We start from the raw sequence: 21,778 nt of genomic DNA, 5'->3' as shown, positions 1-21,778 counted from the left end.
AGTAAGTAAGGAGACCATCTTATTTAATAGGTATGTTGTAAAGTAACTTTCATAATGCATACATTATTTTGAACTTAATTTTATCACCCAGATAAATGAGATAGGCTTTTGTGTATTCATCTGATTTTTCATTACTATGATTTGAGCCGTTAAGTCTTATGATAAAACTTTACCTAAGATAGAGGGAAAAAAGTAACATGAAAATTTATTAAAATTTAATTTATTGATTGGTGAACTGACATGCTGGCAATCAAAAGATGCAGAAAATTGGGCAAAAAATCAAGATTAAATGACCAACATATGTCTTTCATTTCTATGTTGGAACACGTGAAGTATTTTTGATAAATTTTCTCTTAGTGTGAGGGATTGGCAAATACTGCCAATGGCTTAGCTGAAATTACCTCAAGATTATGTTGCATTTAGTTGGAAAAGAGCAATTTTAAATTATTGACTAGAAAAATGTTGTTTAGAGAATAAGTGGGTTACAAAATAAAATGAGCTTTAAGAAGTGCTGCCATCAGCAATATTGGAAAATGATGAACCTATGGAAGTATGTGAGACTGAAATGAACTAGTTTCTGGTAGATGATGACAATAATGATGGTAGTGTATAATAATCAATAACATTTTATTTTATTTTATTTTATTTATTTTTTTGAGACGGAGTCTTGCTGTGTAGCCCAGGCTGGAGTGCAGTGGCTCGATCTGGGCTCACTGCAAGCTCCGCCTCCTGGGTTTATGCCATTCTCCTGCCTCAGCCTCCTGAGTAGCTGGGACTACAGGCGCCTGCCACCACGCGCGGCTAATTTTTTGTATTTTTAGTAGAGACAGGGTTTCACCGTGTTAGCCAGGATGGTCTCGATTTTCTGACCTCGTGATCCGGCCGCCTCGGCCTCCCAGAGTGCTGGGATTACAGGCGTGAGGCACCACACCCGGCTTCAGTAACATTCTTAATGTGCTGGGCACTGTCCTGAGTGTATTACATGTGTTCATTCTTTTGATCTTCATAACAACCCTATGAGGTATGGGTAAACCTGAGGGATGGAGGAGTTAAGTAACTTGCCAAAGCTCTCACAGACAGTAAGGTTTCTGCTTCCCAAAGTGGAGATAGATTAGTTTCTGAAAGGGAGCTTTCCATCTTATATTTGCCTGCTGGAAACAGTTTTGGTTTTCTGCAGTATTGCCTCTAAAATATTGATCATTTTTATATCTGTTTTGGTCCCTTTAAATCTTATAACAGCCTCAGTGTATTTTGCTAGCTGTAGGAGCCCAACTCCCCCGGCCACAATCCTTTGTAGTATTGTCTCAGATGATTATTTTACCTATCACATGTCTATGTGGAATACAGGAGAGGATGCTACAATGACTGGGACAAGTATAGGGTGTTAATGGTTTCCTAAAAGAAGATTCAGATTCATTCAGTGTCAGGATTTACTTTTGGAAGGGGGTGATGGCTAAGAGGAGCTTTGTTGGAGCGTCTAGTGAATACAGACAGCAAAATTCAGAGATACTTTTCATCTTTGCATTTCTAGTGAAAACGTTGGCTACAGGTAACGGTACAGTTAGGCTTTTACTTGGTCTAGATCTATTTATACATATTTCTCTAGTATTGTTTTGGCATTGGGAAATGGTGAAATTATAAGAACAATTTTTATACTACTGTATTCTTTATGAATATGTCCCACTGAGTTTATAATTTAATAGTAGCAAATTCTTTCTCAATATGTGCATTAATGCATATTCATATACATTTATATTCTCTGGATTGTACTAGAACCTTCTTGTAAATTCATGACATCATCACTTAGGACCAAACATAGCATCTCGCAATTACCATAGGCCTCTGGTTGCTCACCAGGGGAAAGGAAGGATAGAAATAGTGTCCACTATGTTCTGAGTCCTAGACTGGCTGCTTTGCAAGAATTATCACATTTTAACTTGATAATTCACTGCTTTAATTTAGTTTTACAGATGAATCTGAGACTCCTAGAGACTAAATTATTGACCTAGGGGCAAAAACTCTGTCACCAGACTACTTGGTTTCAAATTAACTAGCTGTTTGAGCTTTGTCAAGTTATGTAGTCACTGTGGATCTTGGTTTCTTCATCTAATGTGTAAAGTGAGGGTCCTACCAATATCTACCTCATGAGGTTATTATGAGGATTAAATGAGTTAATATAATGTGTTAATATTTGTAATACACTTAAAACAGTGCCTAGTATGTGGTGTCCTATAAATGACTGTTAATAAATAAAATAATTAGTATTTTGAACCCAGATATTTCTGGTTCTAAAACCTGTAGTCTTTCCATTATCATAGTTTACTGTCTCAAAAAATGTTCTAGGACCAAAGTATTTCACTGAGACATATTTTCTTATGTTTCTCTGGCCAGTGGTAGCCATTATTAGTTGTGTTTTAAGAAGGAAAGGTTACCTAGAGTCTAATTCTTTCTTTGTGTACCTCCAGTTGCTTAATAAGTTATTTAGTTCAGTTCAATAATTTTATTGAAGCAGTGAGTTAGACCGAATTTGTTGCTGTATTAGTCCATTTTCACAGTGCTGTAAAGAAATACCCAAGACTGGGTAATTTATAAAGGAAAGACGTTTAATTGACTCACAGTTCTGCATGGCTGGGGAGGCCTCAGGAAACTTACAATCATGGTGGAAGGGGAAGCAGGTACGTCTTACATGGTGGCAGGAGAGAGAGAGAGTATGTAAGAGCAGGGAAAACTGCCTTATAAAATCATCAGATCCCATGAGAACTCACTCAGTATCATGAGAACAGCATGGGGGAACTGCTCTCATGATCCAGTCACCTCCTACCAGGTCCCTCCCTCGACACATGGGAATTAAAATTTGGATTACAGTTGTTGATGAGATTTGGATGGGGACACAGCCAAACCATATCAGTTGCTTAATAAGTTGTTAGTTTTCTTCAATAATTTTCTTGACGCAGATGAGTTAGACTTGTGATTAACTGAGTATTTATTTTTAAAATGTCTTTATTTTGATCTATCCTTGTTACATTTTTTCTCTTTTTTAGTAAGTACATTTAACATGAGATCTACTCTCTTAACTTTTTAATTATACAATACATACTTAACTATAGGCACATGTTATATATTAGATCTCTAGATCTTATTCATTTTGCATAACTGAGACTTTATATCCATTGAATAGCAACTCCTCATTTCCTCCTACTTCCAGTCCCTGAGAAACACTATTCTTTTCTCTATTTCTACAAGCTTGCTACTTTAGATACATACCACATCTAAGTGGAATCATGTAGTATTTGTCCATTTGTGACTGGCTTATTTCACTTAGCTTAATGTCCTCAAGGTTTATCCATATTGTTGCATATGACAGGATTTCCATTTTTAAGGCCACATAATATTTCGATGTATGTTTATACCACATTTTCTTAATCTGTTCATTTGTTGAGGAACATTCAGGTTGTTTCCGCTTCTTGGCTATTGTGAATAATGCTGCAATGAATGTGGAGTGCAAATCCCTTTGAGATCCTGATTTCAACTCTTGGATAAATATCCAGAAGTGGGATTGTTAAATCATAATGTTAGTTCTTTTTAAACATTTTTTGAGTAATCTTCATACTGTTTTTCATAAAGGCCACACCATTTTATATTCTCACTGACAATGTACAAGAGTTCCAGTTTCTTCACATCCTTGCCAACACTTATCTCTCTTGTTTTTTTAATAATAGATATCCTAACAGGTGTAAGGTGATATTTCATTGTGATTTTGGTTTGCATTTCCCTGGTGATTAGTGATATTGAACATTTTTTCTAATACCTGTTACCTACTTTTGAATGTCTTTTTTGAAGAAATGTCTATTGAGGTCCTTTGCCCATTTTTTGAATTGGGTTTTTTGTTTTTTCGCTATTGAATTGTAAAAATTCTTTATATATTTTAGAAATTAACTGTTTATCAGATATTTGGTATACAAATGTTTTTTCCCATTCCATAGATTGCCTTTCACTCTGTTTCCTTTGCTGTGCAGAGCTTTTTGGTAGTTCCACTTGTCTATTTTTGCCTTTCGTTTCCTGTGCTTTTGCTATCGTATTCACAAAATCATTGCCAAGACCAAAGTCATGAAACTTTTCCCTTATATTTTCTTCTAGGAGTTTTATAGTTTTAGGTCTTACGTTTAAATCTTTAATCCAGTTTTAGTTGGATTTTGTGTGTAGTGTAAGATAAGGGTCCAGTTTCATTCTTTTGCATGTGAATATTCAGTTTTTCTAGCACCATTTGTTGAAGAGATTGCTCTTTCCTCATTGTGGGATGTGTGTGTGTGTGTGTGTGTGTGTATGTGTGTTTGAGACAGGGTCTTGCTCTGTCACCCAGGCTAGAGTGCAGTGACGTGATCACAGCTTACTCTAGCCTCGACTCCCCAGGCTCAGGTGATCCTCCCACCTAACCCTCTTGGTCCACAGGCGTGTACCATCACACCTGCCTAATTTTTTGTAGAGATGGTTTCACCATGTTGCCCAGGTTGGTCTTGGACTCCTGGTCTCAAGCAATCCATGTGCCTCAGCCTCCCAAACTGCTGGGATCACAGATATGAGCCACCATGCCTGGCCTCCCATTGTATATTTTTGGTACCCTCATCAAAGATCTGTATTTGTGTGGGCTTAATTTTGGGCTCTCTATTCTGTTCCATTCATTGAATGATTATCTTTATGCTAATACTATACTGTTTTAATTACTGTAGCTTTGTAATATATTTTGAAATCAGGAAGCATGATGCCTCTAGTCTTACTCTTTTTCAAGATTGCTTTGGTGATTTGGGGTTAGTTATGGTTCCATATGAATTTTAGGATTTTTTTTTTCTGTTTCTATAAGAAAGTGCCAATGGGATTTTCATAGAGATCTCATTGAATCTGTAGACCACTTTGGGTGGTATGGATATTTTAACAATATTAAGTCTTACAATCCATGAACATGGGATGTCTTTCCATTTATTTGAGTTGTCTTTAATTTCTTTCATTGGTTTTTTTAAAAATACTTTTTAGTGTACAAGGCTTTCACCTCCTTAGTTTGGTTTAATAAGTATTTTATTCTTTTTAATGTTCCTGTAAGTGGAATTGTTTCTTAATTTCCTGTTTGGATAGTTTGTTGTTAGTGTGTAGAACATAACTGATTTTTGTATGCTGATTTTTGTATCCTAATTTTACTGAATTTATTTATTAGTTCTAACAAGTTTTTGTGTGTGTGTGTGTGTGGCGTCTTTAGTTTTCTACTTTTAAGATCATATTATCCAGAAACCATTTTACTTCTTTCTTTCTGATTTAAATGCCTTTTATTTCTTTCTCTTGCCTAATTGCCCTGGCTAGGACTTCCAGTGCTATATTGAACAGAAATGGCAAGATTGGGCATTCTTGCCTTGTTCCTGGACTTAGAGGAAAAAATTTTTGTTTTTCACTATGAAGTGTGATGCTAGCTGTGGACTTTTCATATATAGCTATAATTACATTGAGATAATTTTTTTCTATCTCTAGTGTTTGAGAGTTTTTATCATGAAAGGATGTCTAATTTTGTCAAGTGCTTTTTCTGCATCTGTTGAGATGATCATGTGTTTTTTTATTCTGTTAATGTGATATATCACATTAATTGATTTTTGTGTGTTGAACCATTCTTGATTACCAGGGAATAAATCCTCCTTGGTCATGAGGTGTGATCCTTTTAATATGCTTTTGAATTTGGTTTGCTAGTATTTTGTTCAGAATTTTTGCATTTATGTTCATCAGGGATATTGGCCTGTAATTTTTTTTTTTTTTTTTTTGTAGTGTCTTTGGCATAGATATCAGGGTAATGCTGGCCTCATAAAATGAGTTTGGAAGTGTTCCCTCCTCAATTTTTTGGAAGACTTTGAGAGTTATTGACATTAATTCTTTAAATGTTTTTGGTAGCATTCACCAGTGAGGTCATCTGGTTCTGGTTCTGGGCTTTTCTTTGTTGGAAAGTTTTTTTTATTATTGATTCAATCTCATTAGTTATAGATTTGTTCATATTTCCTATTTCTTTATTATTCAATCTTAGTGGGTTATATATTTTTTGGAGTTTATCCATTTCTTCTAGCTTACCCAATTTGTGGGCATATAATTGTTCAGAGTAGTCTCTTATGATCCTTTGTATGGTATAAGTTATAATGGTATGTTGTAATCTGTCCTCTTTCATTTCTGATTTTGTTCATTTAAGGCTTTTTTTTCTTAATTACTCTAAAGACTTGTCAATTTTGTAAATCTTTCCCCCAAAAGCTCTTAGTTTTAGTTTTTTTTCTATTTTTTAATTCTCTGTTTCCTTTATTTATGCTCTAATCTTTATTATTTCCTTCCTTCTGCAAACTTTGGGCTTAGTTCTTTTTTTTTATTTTTAGATCTACAGGTATAAAGTTAGTTTGTTTATTTGCTTTCTTCTTTTTTTAAATGTAGGTGTTTATCACTATAAACTATACTCTTAGAACTGCTTTTGCTGTATCCCATCAGGTTTGTTATATTGTGTTTTCATTTTCATTTGTCTCAAAATCATTTTCTTTTTGTTTTTTTCCTTGACCCATAGGCCGTACAGGAGTGTGTAGTTTGGGAGTATGCTTCAGAATTTCTGTTTAGTACTTTTTTACATTTTCTGAGTCTTTGTTGAAATTCTCACTTTGTTCATGCATTGTTCTGACCTCATTGAGTGTCTTTATGATGGTTATTTTGAATTCTCTTGTTAGATAAATAATATATTTCCCTTTCATTAGGGTTGGTTTCTGAAGATTTATCTTGATCCTTTGGTGCATATTTCTCTGTTTATATTGTTCACTCTTATTGTTGATATCTACACATTAGGAAAAAACAGCAACCTCTTAGCCTTTACCGACTGTCGTTGTACAGGAGAAGATCTTCATCAATCAGCACAGCAGAGATTCCGAGAACCTCTCAAACCTTCATGGTAGTCCAAACTGCTGTCTTTATTCTTAGTGGTGCCTAGGTGTCTAGGGTCCTATCTGGTTCATCTGGTCCATATGCTGGGTTCTAGCAGTGCTACAAGACAGATGAGACAGAAGCCAGTCCCTTGGACAGCCCTCAGAAATGTTAGAATGTTGGACACGTGATCTACCTCTTCCCCCAAGCCCTGCCCCAGGAGAAACTGGGCTCTGGAGTTTTTCTTCAACTCATTTAATGCTGAGCTTCAGGGAGTGGTCATGGCAACTGCCTGTATGCTTGTTCAAACTTCTGTTGCGTTATCACTGGCCCCTAGACATCTAGTGTGTTCTAGATTCCATCAGTGCTACAAGGCTGGCAAGACAGGAGCCAGTTCCTAGGGCGGCTCTTAAAAAAGTTGGAATGTTAGATACACAAGCCAACTTTTTCCTTCCCCAAGGAGTGGTGGGGAGCTGCGGGTGTTCTTATGATCATATGGTGCACTGTATTGAGGGTACGTAATTGCTCTTGCAGATTATGGCAAGAAGGTATCCAATTTTCTACCAGGTTTGATGTGGTTCATTTCGTATTTGTGCAGGTGCAGAAGCATTGCACCTTTAGTTTCAGGATTTCTCACAAAGGGAATTTGTATGTTATTGTTGAATCAGTGTGTTCATGTGGGGAAGGAGGGTTCAGGGCGTCCTATTCTTCCGTCTTGCTGATGTCATCCTGTTACTTATTTTTCCTAAATTGGAAAAATATGAATAAAATACTCATTTTGGAAACAAAATTATCTGACTTTAGTGGGTCTTTGAACTGGGTTTGAGAAGTACAGACAAACTCAACACTCTTATCTTAACATTAAAGTAGATATCTCAAGTCCCTTTTTAATACTTTTAGTTTGGAATACTTTCTAGTCTGTGGGGATAATTAATTTCTTTTTCTATTTCTGCATATCAAATATTGCTTTAAAGATTCCCTTCAGCTGTGTTACTTAGAGATTGAATAGGGAAATATATTGTCTTTTGATTAACAGTTTTAGGCTAGAAATATTAGATAAGTATGCTTTTGGTTTGTATACCACACAAACTTCATGTTAGATAATTCACGAATTTGTAGTCCATTCAAATGTTTATCTTCCAGTTTTCAGAGGGGTTTCTTGTTTGTTAGAATTCTTTCGAGTCATTTTATATTTTTATGAATTATTTTAGAAGAATACTTGTTAATCTCAGCTTTTATTTTTATTGTGAATGTGATTACCTATTATTGAGGGACATATTCCTGTGGGTGTTTCTAATTCAGCATCAAATAATTATTTCTGCATAGATATATATGTTACATATGTACTTTACACATAAGCACACACACATCTTGCATATATAGATAAGTATATGTGTACATGTTTGTTATATACATTTATCTTGTATATTCCTGTTTATATACATATAAACATGTATATCCATATCTGTGCAATAGTGTGTAAAGTACCTTGAATTCTTTTCAACTTAAAATACTCGGAGATCTTAAGGAATTATATTTCTTTAAATATTAAGATTTACTTGAATTTAAAATTTTTTATTTTGCTAACATTTGGAAATGTTTTAATGGCATTTGTTAAGAAACGATGTAGCATGGATATTGACTAGCATGCCGTGTTCTATTAATATATTTGCCTTTTGGGGTTTCACAATTACACTATTATAAACCTTTTTGAAAGTACATTTTAGTCAGTATAGTATATATCTTTTTTCTTAGTTTTAATGAAAAGTAAAATGGTTGGGAAATATAATCACTTTTTTTCCAGTTACTTATTATAGAAAGAATAAGTTAAGAAATGTGAATAAATTGAACAAATTAATAAAATATTTATTAATAATCCACCTTATGGAGGATTTAAAAATAATTTTAATTATAAAATAATGTATTTTAATATAGTTCAGAAATAAAAGTCCTGCTCCCTCTCCACTATCAGATACCTCAGATACATTCTTAGGGTAGCTACTGTTAACAATTTCTTAAATAGCTTTTCAGATATGTTCTGTGCATATACAAGTATATATGTATGAGTATGTATATGAGTGTATGATGGAATTGTGCATACACATACACAATATCTACATATATTCTTTTAAAAAGCACTAATGTACTTTTATATTATACTTTTATAAGGTACTGTGTTTTATAAGGTATAATATGAATTAAATATATCCTCCGTATACATTGAGAAAAGTGGGTAAATTGATGTGCACAATAAAAATGTCTTCTCTTTATGTTTATTTGAAGTTTTTTTCTGATTGGTCTAGTGGCATAGAAGTAAAGTTCCTTTAATGCAATTTAATAACAGATTATATTTTAAAACTTTATTTTTATGAAAACAAAATTTTTAATTTGTGTAAAAGATTTTACCCTTAATACATGTTCTTAATATTCATCATACTGAAAATAGTGAGCTATCTTTGGTTAGCAGGGTTATCGTGAATGTTGTATATGGGAGGGGCAGGCATTCTGTTACTTCAGTACTGTGATACCATGTTGTTTGAGGTGGGTCTTTTTCTAAGCAATGGGCATGTTCTACTTTTATTAAAATGATGATAGAAAATGCCTTTAAAGCATGTAGTGACATAAAGTTGTATTTAAAAAACAATCCTCAAAACTGAACTCATTGTGTGGTTTTACTAATTTTGGTTTTAGGCTTGTGCAGACATAAGAGCCAGTTCAGTGTTTTGGCAGCAAATGGAGTTTGTCGATAGCCTGCATGGCCTACCCAAGATGCCAGAATGGTTATCTACACACCCTTCTCATGGCAATCGAGTTGAACATCTGGACAGACTTATACCTCAGGTGAGCTGACACTGTAGAAGGTGGGACATTGTTTTTACTGTATCATTTATTTTTAATGCTGTCACTTCTGCCTGGTAAAAGAGAGTTCTAGCCTATTAACTATTTTGATTACTATAATTATGGATTATCAGTTGTCAAAGAATTTGACTGAAAAGCAAAATTCTGCTTGTCCACAAGTCTTGGAGAATAAATTGCTGTGTACGGTTGACTTTTCTTAATAATGAAGGTTTAACTCCTTTAGTATGAGACTTGAATTTTAACTGAGTTGATGAAAGTTTAAAACTCAAGGCATATTAAGTTTTTTAAACATGTTGATGATAATTTAATCTTTCCTTGGTGATTTAAGCTTTTTGTTAAAAATACTCAGTTAGTGAGCTGTACAAAAGTTTTGGGTCAAATGGATATTAATTGTAGTAGCGATGCTGGAATTTGTTTTTTTAGGAAAAAAAAATCTTCATGTTAGTTTGTTTCTGGTTATTTATTTCTTTATGAAGATAAGAGTGAAGCATTTGCTCTCTGGCTTTTCTTTTTGTAGAATTCATAAGTGGGTCAAGCTGAGGTGGCTTTCTGCCAAGCAGTTTTCAGTATCCTCTGAAAATCTTTTGATTTGTTGACATCATTCAAAATGTTCTTATGGTTTCCATATCAGGACAAAATGGATGTTAGGCATCTCTGAGGCAGGTTACACGCTCTCTTCTATCTCACTTGTGTTAAATTTGGTGGCTTGTTATGAAAGCAGAACATTTTTTAGCGATTTAAGAATTGGTACTGGGCCACGCGCTAAAGCATAGCACAACAGATCCAGGTGTATTATAGAAGTATCTTTCTCATGCCTGTAATCCCAGCACTTTGAGAGGCTGAGGTGGGTGGATCACCTGAGGTCAGGAGTTCGAGACCAGCCTGGCCAACAGGGTGAAACCCCATCTCTACTAAAAATACAAAAATTAGCCCGGTGTGGTGGCATGTGCTTGTAATCCCAGCTACTTGGGAGACTGAGGCAGGAGAATCGCTTGAACCCCGGAGGCGGAGGTTGCAGTGAGCCGAGATTGCTCCGCTGTGCTCCAGTCTGGGCGATAGAGTGAGACTCTGTCTCAAAAAAAAAAAAAAAAAAGTATCTTTCAGTATAACTTCAAATTCAGCCCAACAAATACTGAGTACCTCTTAAAAGAAAGAAATGATGCTAGATGTGGGGGATACAAAGAGGAATAAGACATGGTTCTTGATATTTACAGGACGCTAAGATACATAAAGAATGATTATTAATACAAGGATATGATTTGTCATAAGAAAAATAAAAATATAGTGGTATACAGTTTGAAGGAAGATGAATCTGCATCTGGTTTGGGATAAGAAACTAGTGCAAGATTATTCATTCATTCATTTGTTCAATATTTATTGATACTTACTGATAATCTATTCTGTATTCTATTGCTGGGGAATGAGCAAGGAACAAAACAGTCTGTTCTCTTGGAGTTAACATTCTAGTTAGGTAATGCAGATAAGAAACAAACATGTAGTATGCCTAGCAATAATAAGCACTTTGGGAAAAAATAAAGCAGGTTAAAGGTATTAGAGAGGGGCGGGCGGCAGAGAAGGGGTATTAGTCTATGTTCTGTTGTCAAGGAAGGCCTCACTAATCAGAATCTGGAAGGAAGCACGGGAGCAAGTCCTCTAGCTGTCTGGAGGGAGAGAGAGCCTTTCAGGCTGAGGAAGCGGCTGATGCAGAGAACCTAAAGTGAACGTATGTTTGATGTGTTCAGGGAATAGCAAGGAAGACATTGGGGCTGAATGGAGTAAGGGAGGGGAAGAACAGTTCAAGATGAGGTGAAGGGGGACCAGACCATGAAGGATCTTCTAAGTCGTTTTAAGGACTTGACTTTCACTTTAAGTGATAGGGGAAGCTAGTTGAGGATATTGGGCAGAGGAATGACTTGATTTGACTCATGTTTTATTGTGATCACTGGCATTATTATGTGGAGAGTAGACTAGTAGGCAGGGAGTTTATTTAGGAGACTTGTAATCCTGGTAGGAGATGATGGTGGCTTGGACCAAGGTATCTGGTAGCAGAAAATGGGGGAGAGAATCAGTCAGATTCTAGATATATTTTGAAAGGAGTAATGACAGGATTTGTTGGTAGTTTAGGCATACTTTGTGCCTTTTGTGAGCATTGAGGACAGCCAAGCTTGACTTCTTAACACCTATTTTAGTTTGTTCAGGTTGCTATAACAAAATATCATAGACTGGGTGGCTTATAAACAACAGAAACTTACTTCTCACAGTTTGGAAGGCTGTGAAGTCTTAGATCCAATTTCCAACAGATTTGGTGTCTGGTTAGGGCCCACTTCCGAGCTCATAAACAGCCATCTTCTCCTTGTAACCTCACATGGTAGAAGGGGCAAGGGAGTTCTCAATAGCTTCTTTTATAAGGGCGCTAACCCATTCATGAGGGCTCCACCCTTATGGCAATCACCTGCCAAAGGCCCTTACCTCCTGATACCGTTACACTGGGAGTTGGAATTTCAACATACAAATTTTGGCGGGACACAAACATTCAGTCTATATCAGCACCTATCTTAACTAGATGTCATTTATATTCTTAATTTGAATAAAAAATATTTGAGAAAGAAGTAGCAGTGAAATTTACCTGATATAATATGTAGTAATTATTCCTCTTAAAAAGGGACTATAGGCATGGGACATTATGTATTTCATCAGTAACTGACTTGTACTGAGGATCACTGACTATAAGGTCCTTCATGCTATCCAAGGCCACCGGGACTTTATTGCACCTGGGAGGCCTGGGCCTGTCTCTAAAGCAATAATAACAGTATGATTTTCTCTTGGATTTTTTCTTTGTATTTTTGCTCAATGAAATTCTAAAAATATGTGGTTTGTTTAATTAGATAATAAATTCTGTTAGCCAACTTTTCATGTGAAGACTTTCCTAAATTTTGAGTTGTCATTTCATCATCAAATTACTGAGCATCTTCAGAGAGGTAAAAACTGTGCTTTAGAGAAGTCTTTAAAATAATAATGAATTGATTAATGAGTAGGAAGAAAAATGGCTAGAGAAACAAATGTTATTTGTGAGCCAATGATGAAGACAAAGACATGACACATTTTGCTTCTAAAAATAAACTATCCTAGTTCAGAAACTTAATTTGAAAACCTCATATAATTTCTTATATTCCCCACCCCAAGTGATTAAATTCAATTTGAAAGTAATAAAACTCTATTGCAATATTGGGAATAACTCAGTGGTTGAAGTGAAACTGATAGTACAAGGGTATATTGTTAATTAGAATACACAGTCATAACTCAAAAGATTGGAATTCCCTATTATCGTAGTCTAATTTCTGTAATGAAAGAAGGCAGTTTCTCAGGCAGTGTATAGAATTATGTGAGTCTATATACTACTACTACATTTTAAAATTATATTTTATGTAGCATGCTCTAGTGCGTATGTTATGTTCTACCTAAGGCTCCTGTCCTTTGACATCTCTAGCAGTATGGTGAAGTGACGATCCCCTCAAAGGCAGTTGAGAATACAGCACTCGAGAGCACAGACAAGTCCAGGCCAGAGGTTTCAGAGTTTCAGAGTCATCTAAACAGAAGCGATAGTTGAAGCAATGAGAATGGATGAGTTCCTGTAGGAAGTGATTAGAGAAAAAGATCAAAGTAACAGTATTACATATTTTCCACATTTAATGGATGGGAGGAAGACAGAGCCTGTGCTGGTTCAGATTCATAGGAGGAGAACCAAGAAAGCAGGATTCTGTGGTTCTGTGATTAGAACACAAATTTTGACCATTGTGATTTTTAAACATTAGCTTATTTAAGATTGCATATTTTTATTTCTTATTGGATTCCTTGCATATCGTCACAAAAAATGTATTGTTTCTTACTATAAATGTATTGTTTCTTCTTATAAAACTACTAATCCTATTGGATCAGGGCCCCACCCTTCAGACCTCATTAAACCTTAGTTACCTCCTTTTAGGCCTTATTTCCAAATATAGTTACACTGGAGGTTGGGACTTCAAAATACGAATTTTAGAGGAACACATGAGTCCTTAGCAGACAGTTATGTTTGAGCAGAGATGGGAGGGGTGCAGGAATAGCAGTGTAAAATGGGGTCATTCAGCAATCAAAGAAGGTTTCATTGAGAAGCTGATACTTGAACACAGACTTGAAATAAGTGAAGGAGCCAGGCTTGTGGCTGTCTTGGGGAAGAGTACAAGGCTGTGGGGCAGGAGCAACAACAAGAAAACCAGTGTGGGTGGAATGGGGTGAGCAAGGGAAGGAGGAGGGCGTGGGCCTTTGGCTTTTGTTCACAGAGATGGGACACTAGTGGAGGGATTTGAGCAGAGGACTGGAGGAGTGACAAGGTCACTTATGTTTGAAAACAATGTGATCTACAACTCCTGCAAAGCAGTACCGTAATATAATTTTGGATCATTTTACCATAGTATATTGTTCAGAAAATAGATTAGTTCCTTCTTGCTTTGTTTTTAAGTCAATTTAACATATCACATTGGAAAAAAAAGCAAATCTTTGCTTTTTAAAATGTGAATTTCAAGATTAAACATGTATAAATTGTCTAGTTAAATATGATCTTGTGATCCATTAGCATTTAAAAAGGATAAATACAGGTTTGTAGCAATTATTACTTGTAGTTAATAAGCTGATGTTATAATTTTATTTAGTTGAAATAATCAGTTAAACACATATTACACATATTTTGGTTATCATAACAACTTGGGTAAAAAATGAAGAGAGATGTATCAATTTGTTGATGTTTAATAGTATGACAGTTTTAAAACTATAGTTAGACTGTTCAGACTTTATGTATATTATAATTTGCCCTTGAGACACCTTATTTAACTTTTTTCTATAAAGATTGTTATAAAATATGAATAGATGTGAATAAGAGAAATCTGCTTCAAAGATTTATTTTAAAACTGAGAATATTTAGACTGAATTTCTTATTCTCCACTTCACTTATGAACCCCGTTTCTCTCTGCCATCCCCTCTTTGTTGGGTGAAGGGTATGGAGAATGATAGAACGTATAGGAAAAATATTTAATTTGAACTTAGTCATTGTTTATGGTTATGTTTATAATCATAATTTGAATAGGATATATATTTGAACGTTTTTAGAGCTTTCAATTCTGGCTTTATTCAGAAACTGTAAAAAATCTTTTTCAAATTCACTTCATTCAATTTTTAGATATCAGAATCACTTGATGGCTGCATTCATATTAATCTCATTTTATTCTGAATCCTTTACACTTTCAGGAAGCCAGGGGTTTGAACTCATGTAAATCATTCTTATGCATTTATAATTGGACAAAGTAAATGAATAAATCATTAATATTATACATCTCTTGAGCAGAAAATATGAGAGTGTTTAACATTGAAGTGAAATGTCGTTGTTGGCCAGTGTACACAAACATACACTGTTCACCTTACAGAATTTCATTTTGTCTGACATAAAGAGTGTTGAGGAAAAGGCAAATATCATAGCAGCTACTGTAATTGAATTGGCCTGTGAATCATATAAAGCCAGGAAGCCTGACAGTAACATTGTCTAAACCCTTAAAAAAAACATTATGGTGCATGCAATGTGTATCTACTTGAGGCTGAAATGAATGGGCTATTAGAAAAAATTGCTTTTGAGGGGAAAGGGGAAAGGATTGATATTTTTAGAAAAACATGCTAAAAAGTAAGATGATTTTTTTCCCCCTTGAAATGTCTTGCTTTCTGTTTTCAAAGGAAGCTTTTAGTCCAGTCATGAAGACTCTCTGGTATTAGTTTTTTTCCATTTTTTTCTTTTTTTTTAAACTTACTTTTTTTTTTTGTGGGTAAGTATTTGATGTTTTACTTGATATGTAATACCTGTCAGAATACTGATGTGTATTAGTAGTTGTTTTGTAAATACTTAGTTGTTACTGGGAATAAGTATAGCCAGTGTTTTTTTTTTTTTAAATACGAGTGTTTATTTTTTTATTTACTTTAATTTTTTAAATTTTATATATTTATGGAGTCCAGCGTGATGTTTCAATATCTGTATACATTGTATAATGGTTGAATTAAACCAACTAACATATTCATCACCTCACATATTTATTTTTTGTGGCAAGAATGTTTAAAATCTATTCTCTTAGCAATTTTCAAATATACAGTACAGTTTTGTTAACTGTAGTAACAGTGCTGTATAGCAGATCTCCAGAAGCTACTTTTCCTAACTGAAACTGTGCTTTTTAGTATGTATGTATGTATGTATGTATCTATCTATCTATCTACCTACCTACCTACCTACCTACCTACCTATCTGGCTGGCTAGCTAGCTAGCTAGCTATCTGGAGTCTGGCTTTGTTCCCTAGGCTGGAGTGCAGTGGTGCGATCGTAGCTCACTGCAGCTTTGAACTCCTGGGCTAAAGCAGTTCTCCCACTTCAACTCTCCAGAGTAGCTAGGACTATAGTAATGTGCCACAATGCCTGGCCTTTTTTTTTTTTTTTTTTGTAGAGATGTGGCCTTGCTGTGTTGCCCAGGCTGGCAAAGCTTCATACTTTTTGACCAACACCTCCCCATTCCTACTCTCCAATCCCCAGCCTGTGGTAATCATTATTCTACTCACAATTTCTCTGAGTTGGACTTTTTTAGATTCTACATGTAAGTGAGACCATATAGTATTTTTCTTTCTGTACCTGGCTCATTTCACTTAGCATAATGTCCTCCAGATTTATCTATACTGTTGCAAATGATAGGATTTTATCATGTTCATATTTAGGAGTAGTTGATTATCAAATGCTTTTATAGGTTTGTTTGAAAACCTTTCCTAATTATTTTATCATTCCAGAGGATAATTGCCCTATGTCAAGGTGGCCTTAATTTTTAATTTTTTATGTTTATTTACTTTAAAGTATTTACTTCAGTTATTTATACCTATTTACTTTAGAACACTTCAAAAACTAGTCAGACTCCAATTTCCATTGCAGTGTTTGTGAAAGGAAATTAAATGAATTAAACAATAATTTTTTTAAAAGGTGAAATCATGAATCATTCAAATATAAAATGAACACATTTCTGAGATTTTATTTAACTCATTAATGAGAGAAACTGTAATATGTTACAACTAGTTCAAAAGAGAATTCAAGAAACATAGATATATAGACAATAAGGAATGCCGAAATGACTTAGAGATTTCCTTTGTAGAGTTTTTGTTCTGTTAATAAGTAGCCATGTAGGCATTATCCTTGTTGTATTTCTTTTCTGTCTTTTAAAGTAGTTACCCAGTATTCTGACTAATTTCTGTTAAATCTATTGCATAGTGAGTCTTTGGATTAGAGTCATTGATACCTAACTCCTTAGGCCTTCTGAAAAGTATATGCTTGCTTTTAGAAATTAAGGGAGAGAGTTGGAAATAGAGGTGGTAATAAAGTGACTAGTTTTATTTTCCAGGAGAAATATTTAAGATTTAAACCTCTCATGAGCCATTTAGAACTAAAACATAGTTATAAAATCAAGAGTGAAGTTATAGGAATGCAAAAATGGTAGAGGAGAATGGAAGACAATGGAAAAGGTTTTTGTTTTTTTTCTTTAACTTTTAGTTTTACTATTACTATCAATGTTTAAAACACATGTCAAGATAGAGAATAATTTGAATAGCTTAATGAGCCCCTATTTTTCACTCACTGATACTGAACAGTATAATCCTTTTGTACACTTACTTCATCTGTCCCATCTCTCTGTTTTTCCCAGAAGTATTTTGAGATAAAGCCCAGATATCAGGGCTTTATAGGGGAGGAAAAATTATTTTCTGTCTATGCTTCATAGTTCTTAGTTGAGATGAACCCCTGTATTGAAAGACAGATTAACAAGAGGTAAATGGAAGTTTATTAACAGGTATACTTCCTGTATACCTGGGAGATACCCACGGAATGAATAATTCTCCAAGAGGTGGCTTTGAGTTCAGGCATAAATACCATCTTCAACTGAAACAAAGACAGAAGGGTGTAGGGAAAGCCAGGTTGTAGAGGAGGTGGTCAGGAAAAGCACAGTGAGCAAGGGTAAGGTTTGTTAGGTAGATTGTACCTTCTTTGTTGATAAGAGTTTCCAGTGATTTAGAGTCATCCTTCTCTTCCTGGTACAGAGAGGGAGACACACTTAGAGATTTCCTGTATAAATACATATTTTTCTGAGAAAAGGGTAACTTCTTCCTGTTTTCAGAACTTCCCCTATGTCTGCTAGTTCCCAAAATAATTAGTAGAAAATAACTCTTACGCTCAAGAGGTATATTTGGGGTGGCATAGTCTGGTCTCCTGGAGTCATATTTTGGAATGATATGTCCTGTGCTCCATCAACTTTAGTATGCATTTCAGAAAGTAGTATCATTTTCTTCCACAATCATAACATTATCATGCCTGAGGAAACTCATAGTGATTTTTTTAAAATTAAATATTCTGTCTACATCAGATTTCTCTATCTCAACGGTTTTACAATTGGCCTGTTTAAATGAGGATACTTCATGATCCACACACTGCATTTGGTCCTTACGTCCCTAAAGTCCTTTTGACTTTAGAACAGTGCCCCCCTCCCTTTTGTTTTGTTTGTTTTAAAACTTGTCATTGAATTGTTGAGTACATATAATCCCACATTGTAGATTCCGGGTTTACTTGATTGCTTCTTCATGGTATTTCTAACTTGTTTCTATGTATACCTGTAAATAGAAGTTAAATTTTGGGAACGGTATTTTATAGGTGATACAACTATGCTTCAAAGTGCTTTGCATTGGAAGTCTCTTAATACCTGGCTGCCCCACATTTGGTGATGCTGAAGGCCATCAGGGAGTTGGATGGTGATGGCCTGGTTCTTTGTTTGTAAAGGTGGTTTTCTTCCTTGTGGCCAGCAAGTAATTGTGGGGTGATAATTTAGCACCCCTCTGCAAATAATCAGTTTTCAAACAACCTGAGAAGTGTGCCTTCAGGAGAAATCTATGTAGAATCTATTTAGAACTCAGACCAGACAAATTACGAATAAAAGATGTTGCAGACACTTTTCTCTTATTTAAGAATAGATTTAAGAGGTAGGTAAGAGAGACTTTTAAAAAATCAGAACGGTAAGTGTACAAGAGTTGGAAAAACAGAGTTGAAAGGAAAAATGAGGGTAATCTTAGTTAAAAGAGTATTGAATATCTAAGTGTCTTTAATAACTCTACAAGGACCCTCATGTAAACTAAATTCAGCAATAGCAACACAAAACAAAGCCTCTGAAATATTCATTGTTCCCCAGTGAGATAAGTTTTAAAGAGCAGAAATATGAAAAACAAAACCAAATCTCAGGTCAAACTTAAAAATGTTACTTTATGGGAGAGGATGGGCAAGGTGGCAAGAACATAGAAGCAATGCCACTTGAAGCTGGCATGATAAGATTGATTTAGCTGCACTGAAAGTGACAGAAGCTGAAAGAACATCTTTACAAATGTAAGATAAATCCATTTCAGAAAATTGTTAAACTTGTGAATTCAGCAGAGAAGCTGTAAAACTTTTGGTGGAGGCTGTAAAGAGCAGAATTGATACCCCAGAGCACAGACTCATTGATGCGGAAGATAGAGGAACATAGCACAACCAAATTAAAAAGCCCAAAGCAAAAAAAAAAAATGTCTAAGAAAATGAAAGAATATTGAAAAGGCACCAGGAAATCCAAGCTGCATATAACAATGGGAAAGATACATTCGTTCATTTGTACATGTCTTCATTTCTTTGATTGTGGTTTCTATATCACATTTTTTTATTTAGGTAACATTTCTTAAGATGGATTTTTAGGAGATTCCCAGAGTATCATCCATGAGAAGGCCTGAAATGACAATGCTTAGATATTTAAACTTATGAAGTGTTTAATCTTCATTGCAAAGACAGGCTCTTACAAGCTACCTAGGTAAAAAGACAAAACTTAAAGACATACAAGAGTAAGAATGACTTTGGACCTTGCTTTTCGTAAGTATAAGGAAGATGTTTCTTTCCCTCTAAGTTCTTATACTTCTTGCTCTTGGAGGAAGTGTAAGAGTTTAGGAGAAAAGAAGCAAAACAAACAAAAAACAGTGGAACTAATACACTTTGGTATGATATCTAGAAAAACTAACTTTTTTTTTTATGATGGAAGATCCTTAGTAAATGAAACACATACAATATGTCAGTGAAGTGCTTGGTTGCAACAGTGCTGTTTCCAGAATCTACTAACCATCAGGATTTAGATAAAATATACAGTTTTGTTTTTTTGTTTGTTTATAATTGTAACTAGCTTGCACCCTGCCATTCTTAGAAAACCACGGATCAAGTAAGGAACTACCAAATGATTCAGCTGAATAGTATGAAAAATAAATTTTAAGTGGCATAAGAATTTTAAATCCTAAAAAAAAGAATGTATTTTCAAATACACATCTTTCATGAAAATATTGATTATAAAACTTGGACAAAAATATCTGTACATGATATAAAAATGTTATGTTCTCACTCATAAGTGGGAGCTAAGCTATGAGGATGCAAAGGCGTAAGAATTATACAGTGGACTTTGGGGACTCAGGGCAAACAGTGAGAAGGAGGTGAGGGATAAAAGACTACACACTGAGGCTGGGCAGGTGGCTCATGCCTGTAATCCCAGCACTTTGGGAGGCCGAGGCAGGAGATCACCTGAGGTCTGGAGTTCAAGACCAGCCTGACCAACATGGAGAAACCCTGTCTCTACTAAAAATACAAAAATTAGCCAGGCGTGGTGGCGCATGACTGTAATCTCAGCTACTCGGGAGGCTGACGCGGGAGAATTGCTTGAACCCAGGAGGCAGAGGTTGCAGTGAGCTGATGTCGTGCCATTGCACTCTAGCGTGGGCTACAAGAGCGAAACTCCGTCTCAAAAGAAAAAGACTACACATTGGGTACAGTGTACACTGCTTGAGTGATGAGTGCACCAGAATCTCAAAAGTCACTATTTAAGAACTTACTCATGTAACCAAACACTACCTGTTCCCCGAAAACCTATTGAAATAATAAATAAGTAAATAAATAAATAAAAAGTTATGGTTCCAATCATCAGAACATAGTATAGTAAAATTAATATAACAAAAATTAAAAGATGGATAACCGCATGAAAATTAAAATTCTGCACATGTAAAGCAAGAGAGAAATCTATAGACAATAAGAGGATGCCTTAAAACCAATGAACTTTATAATGATGTAGTTATATTTTCATGAGTGTTTAATAAATCTGTATTTAAAGAAAATTTTATCAGTTTAAATGTCTATATTAGAAAAAGAGAAAAGAAATATAGAACTATAAGTGTCTCAAATAGGGTACATATAATTAATAAAATTAAGCAGAAATAAGCAAAATGACAGTTCTTTGGGAAATTTAGTCAAAGTCATAATCATTAGATTAGTTAGACAAAGAGTAAAATGTAAATAGGATCAGGAGAAGAGGTATGGTAACATGCAAGAAAACCAAAATATTTGAGAGAATGTTATTTTTAGTTAGATGATGTTAATTATTAGCTCGGGTCAAAATCAGAAGTAATTGAAGTGTATGTGTGTTGAGGGGGGAGGGGAATTGCCAGAGTGGTTGCAGCTAGGAGTAGAAATTATAGCTAGAATGAAGCTTCTCAAATTAATTTTAGAAAGAAGTAAGGTATAAATAAATCAAATTTTAAAAACTATATTAGAGCCCATAGAGTCATAATAAATTAGCAAAGAAAAGGACGCCTAGCCCTGATAGGATTTAATTTGGAGAATTTTTTCAAAAATTCAAAGAACAATTGCCTAGTTACTAATTAGTTTTACCTTCAAAGTATAGAAAGGTATGTTATTAAGTTTCTGATTAATTTTACGAGCATAAATGATTTTGTTTTGACAATTTGATAAAAACAATAACTTTAAAAGAATTTATGGGCTGGGGTCATTAATTGACAATATGATATTACATTATAGTAATTATTTACTGTGAGCAAGTTAATTATACTCAGAT

The 21,778-nt window shown here is 34.7% G+C and overlaps 1 protein-coding gene across 6 annotated transcripts in view; it reads left to right on the top strand.

The window, feature by feature from the left end:
• OMA1 (OMA1 zinc metallopeptidase) overlaps positions 1–21,778 on the top strand; it is a 288,829-nt gene that overhangs the window by 38,648 nt on the left and 228,403 nt on the right. For all 6 annotated transcript variants that reach the window (XR_001900990.3, XM_021923441.2, XM_009209474.3 and 3 more), the window contains one exon: positions 9,613–9,762. Coding sequence is in view for 5 of the 6 variants with exons in the window: in XM_021923441.2 (XP_021779133.1) it covers positions 9,613–9,762 (150 nt within the window). In the remaining variant the exon portion in view is untranslated. The remainder of the gene's footprint in view (positions 1–9,612; positions 9,763–21,778) is intronic.

Source organism: Papio anubis, chromosome 1 (genome assembly GCF_008728515.1).
Source record: "Papio anubis isolate 15944 chromosome 1, Panubis1.0, whole genome shotgun sequence".
NCBI classification, from domain to species: domain Eukaryota; kingdom Metazoa; phylum Chordata; class Mammalia; order Primates; family Cercopithecidae; genus Papio; species Papio anubis.
The sequence above is the reverse complement of the archived record's forward strand: the minus strand, read 5'-3'. Positions and strand labels throughout refer to the sequence as shown.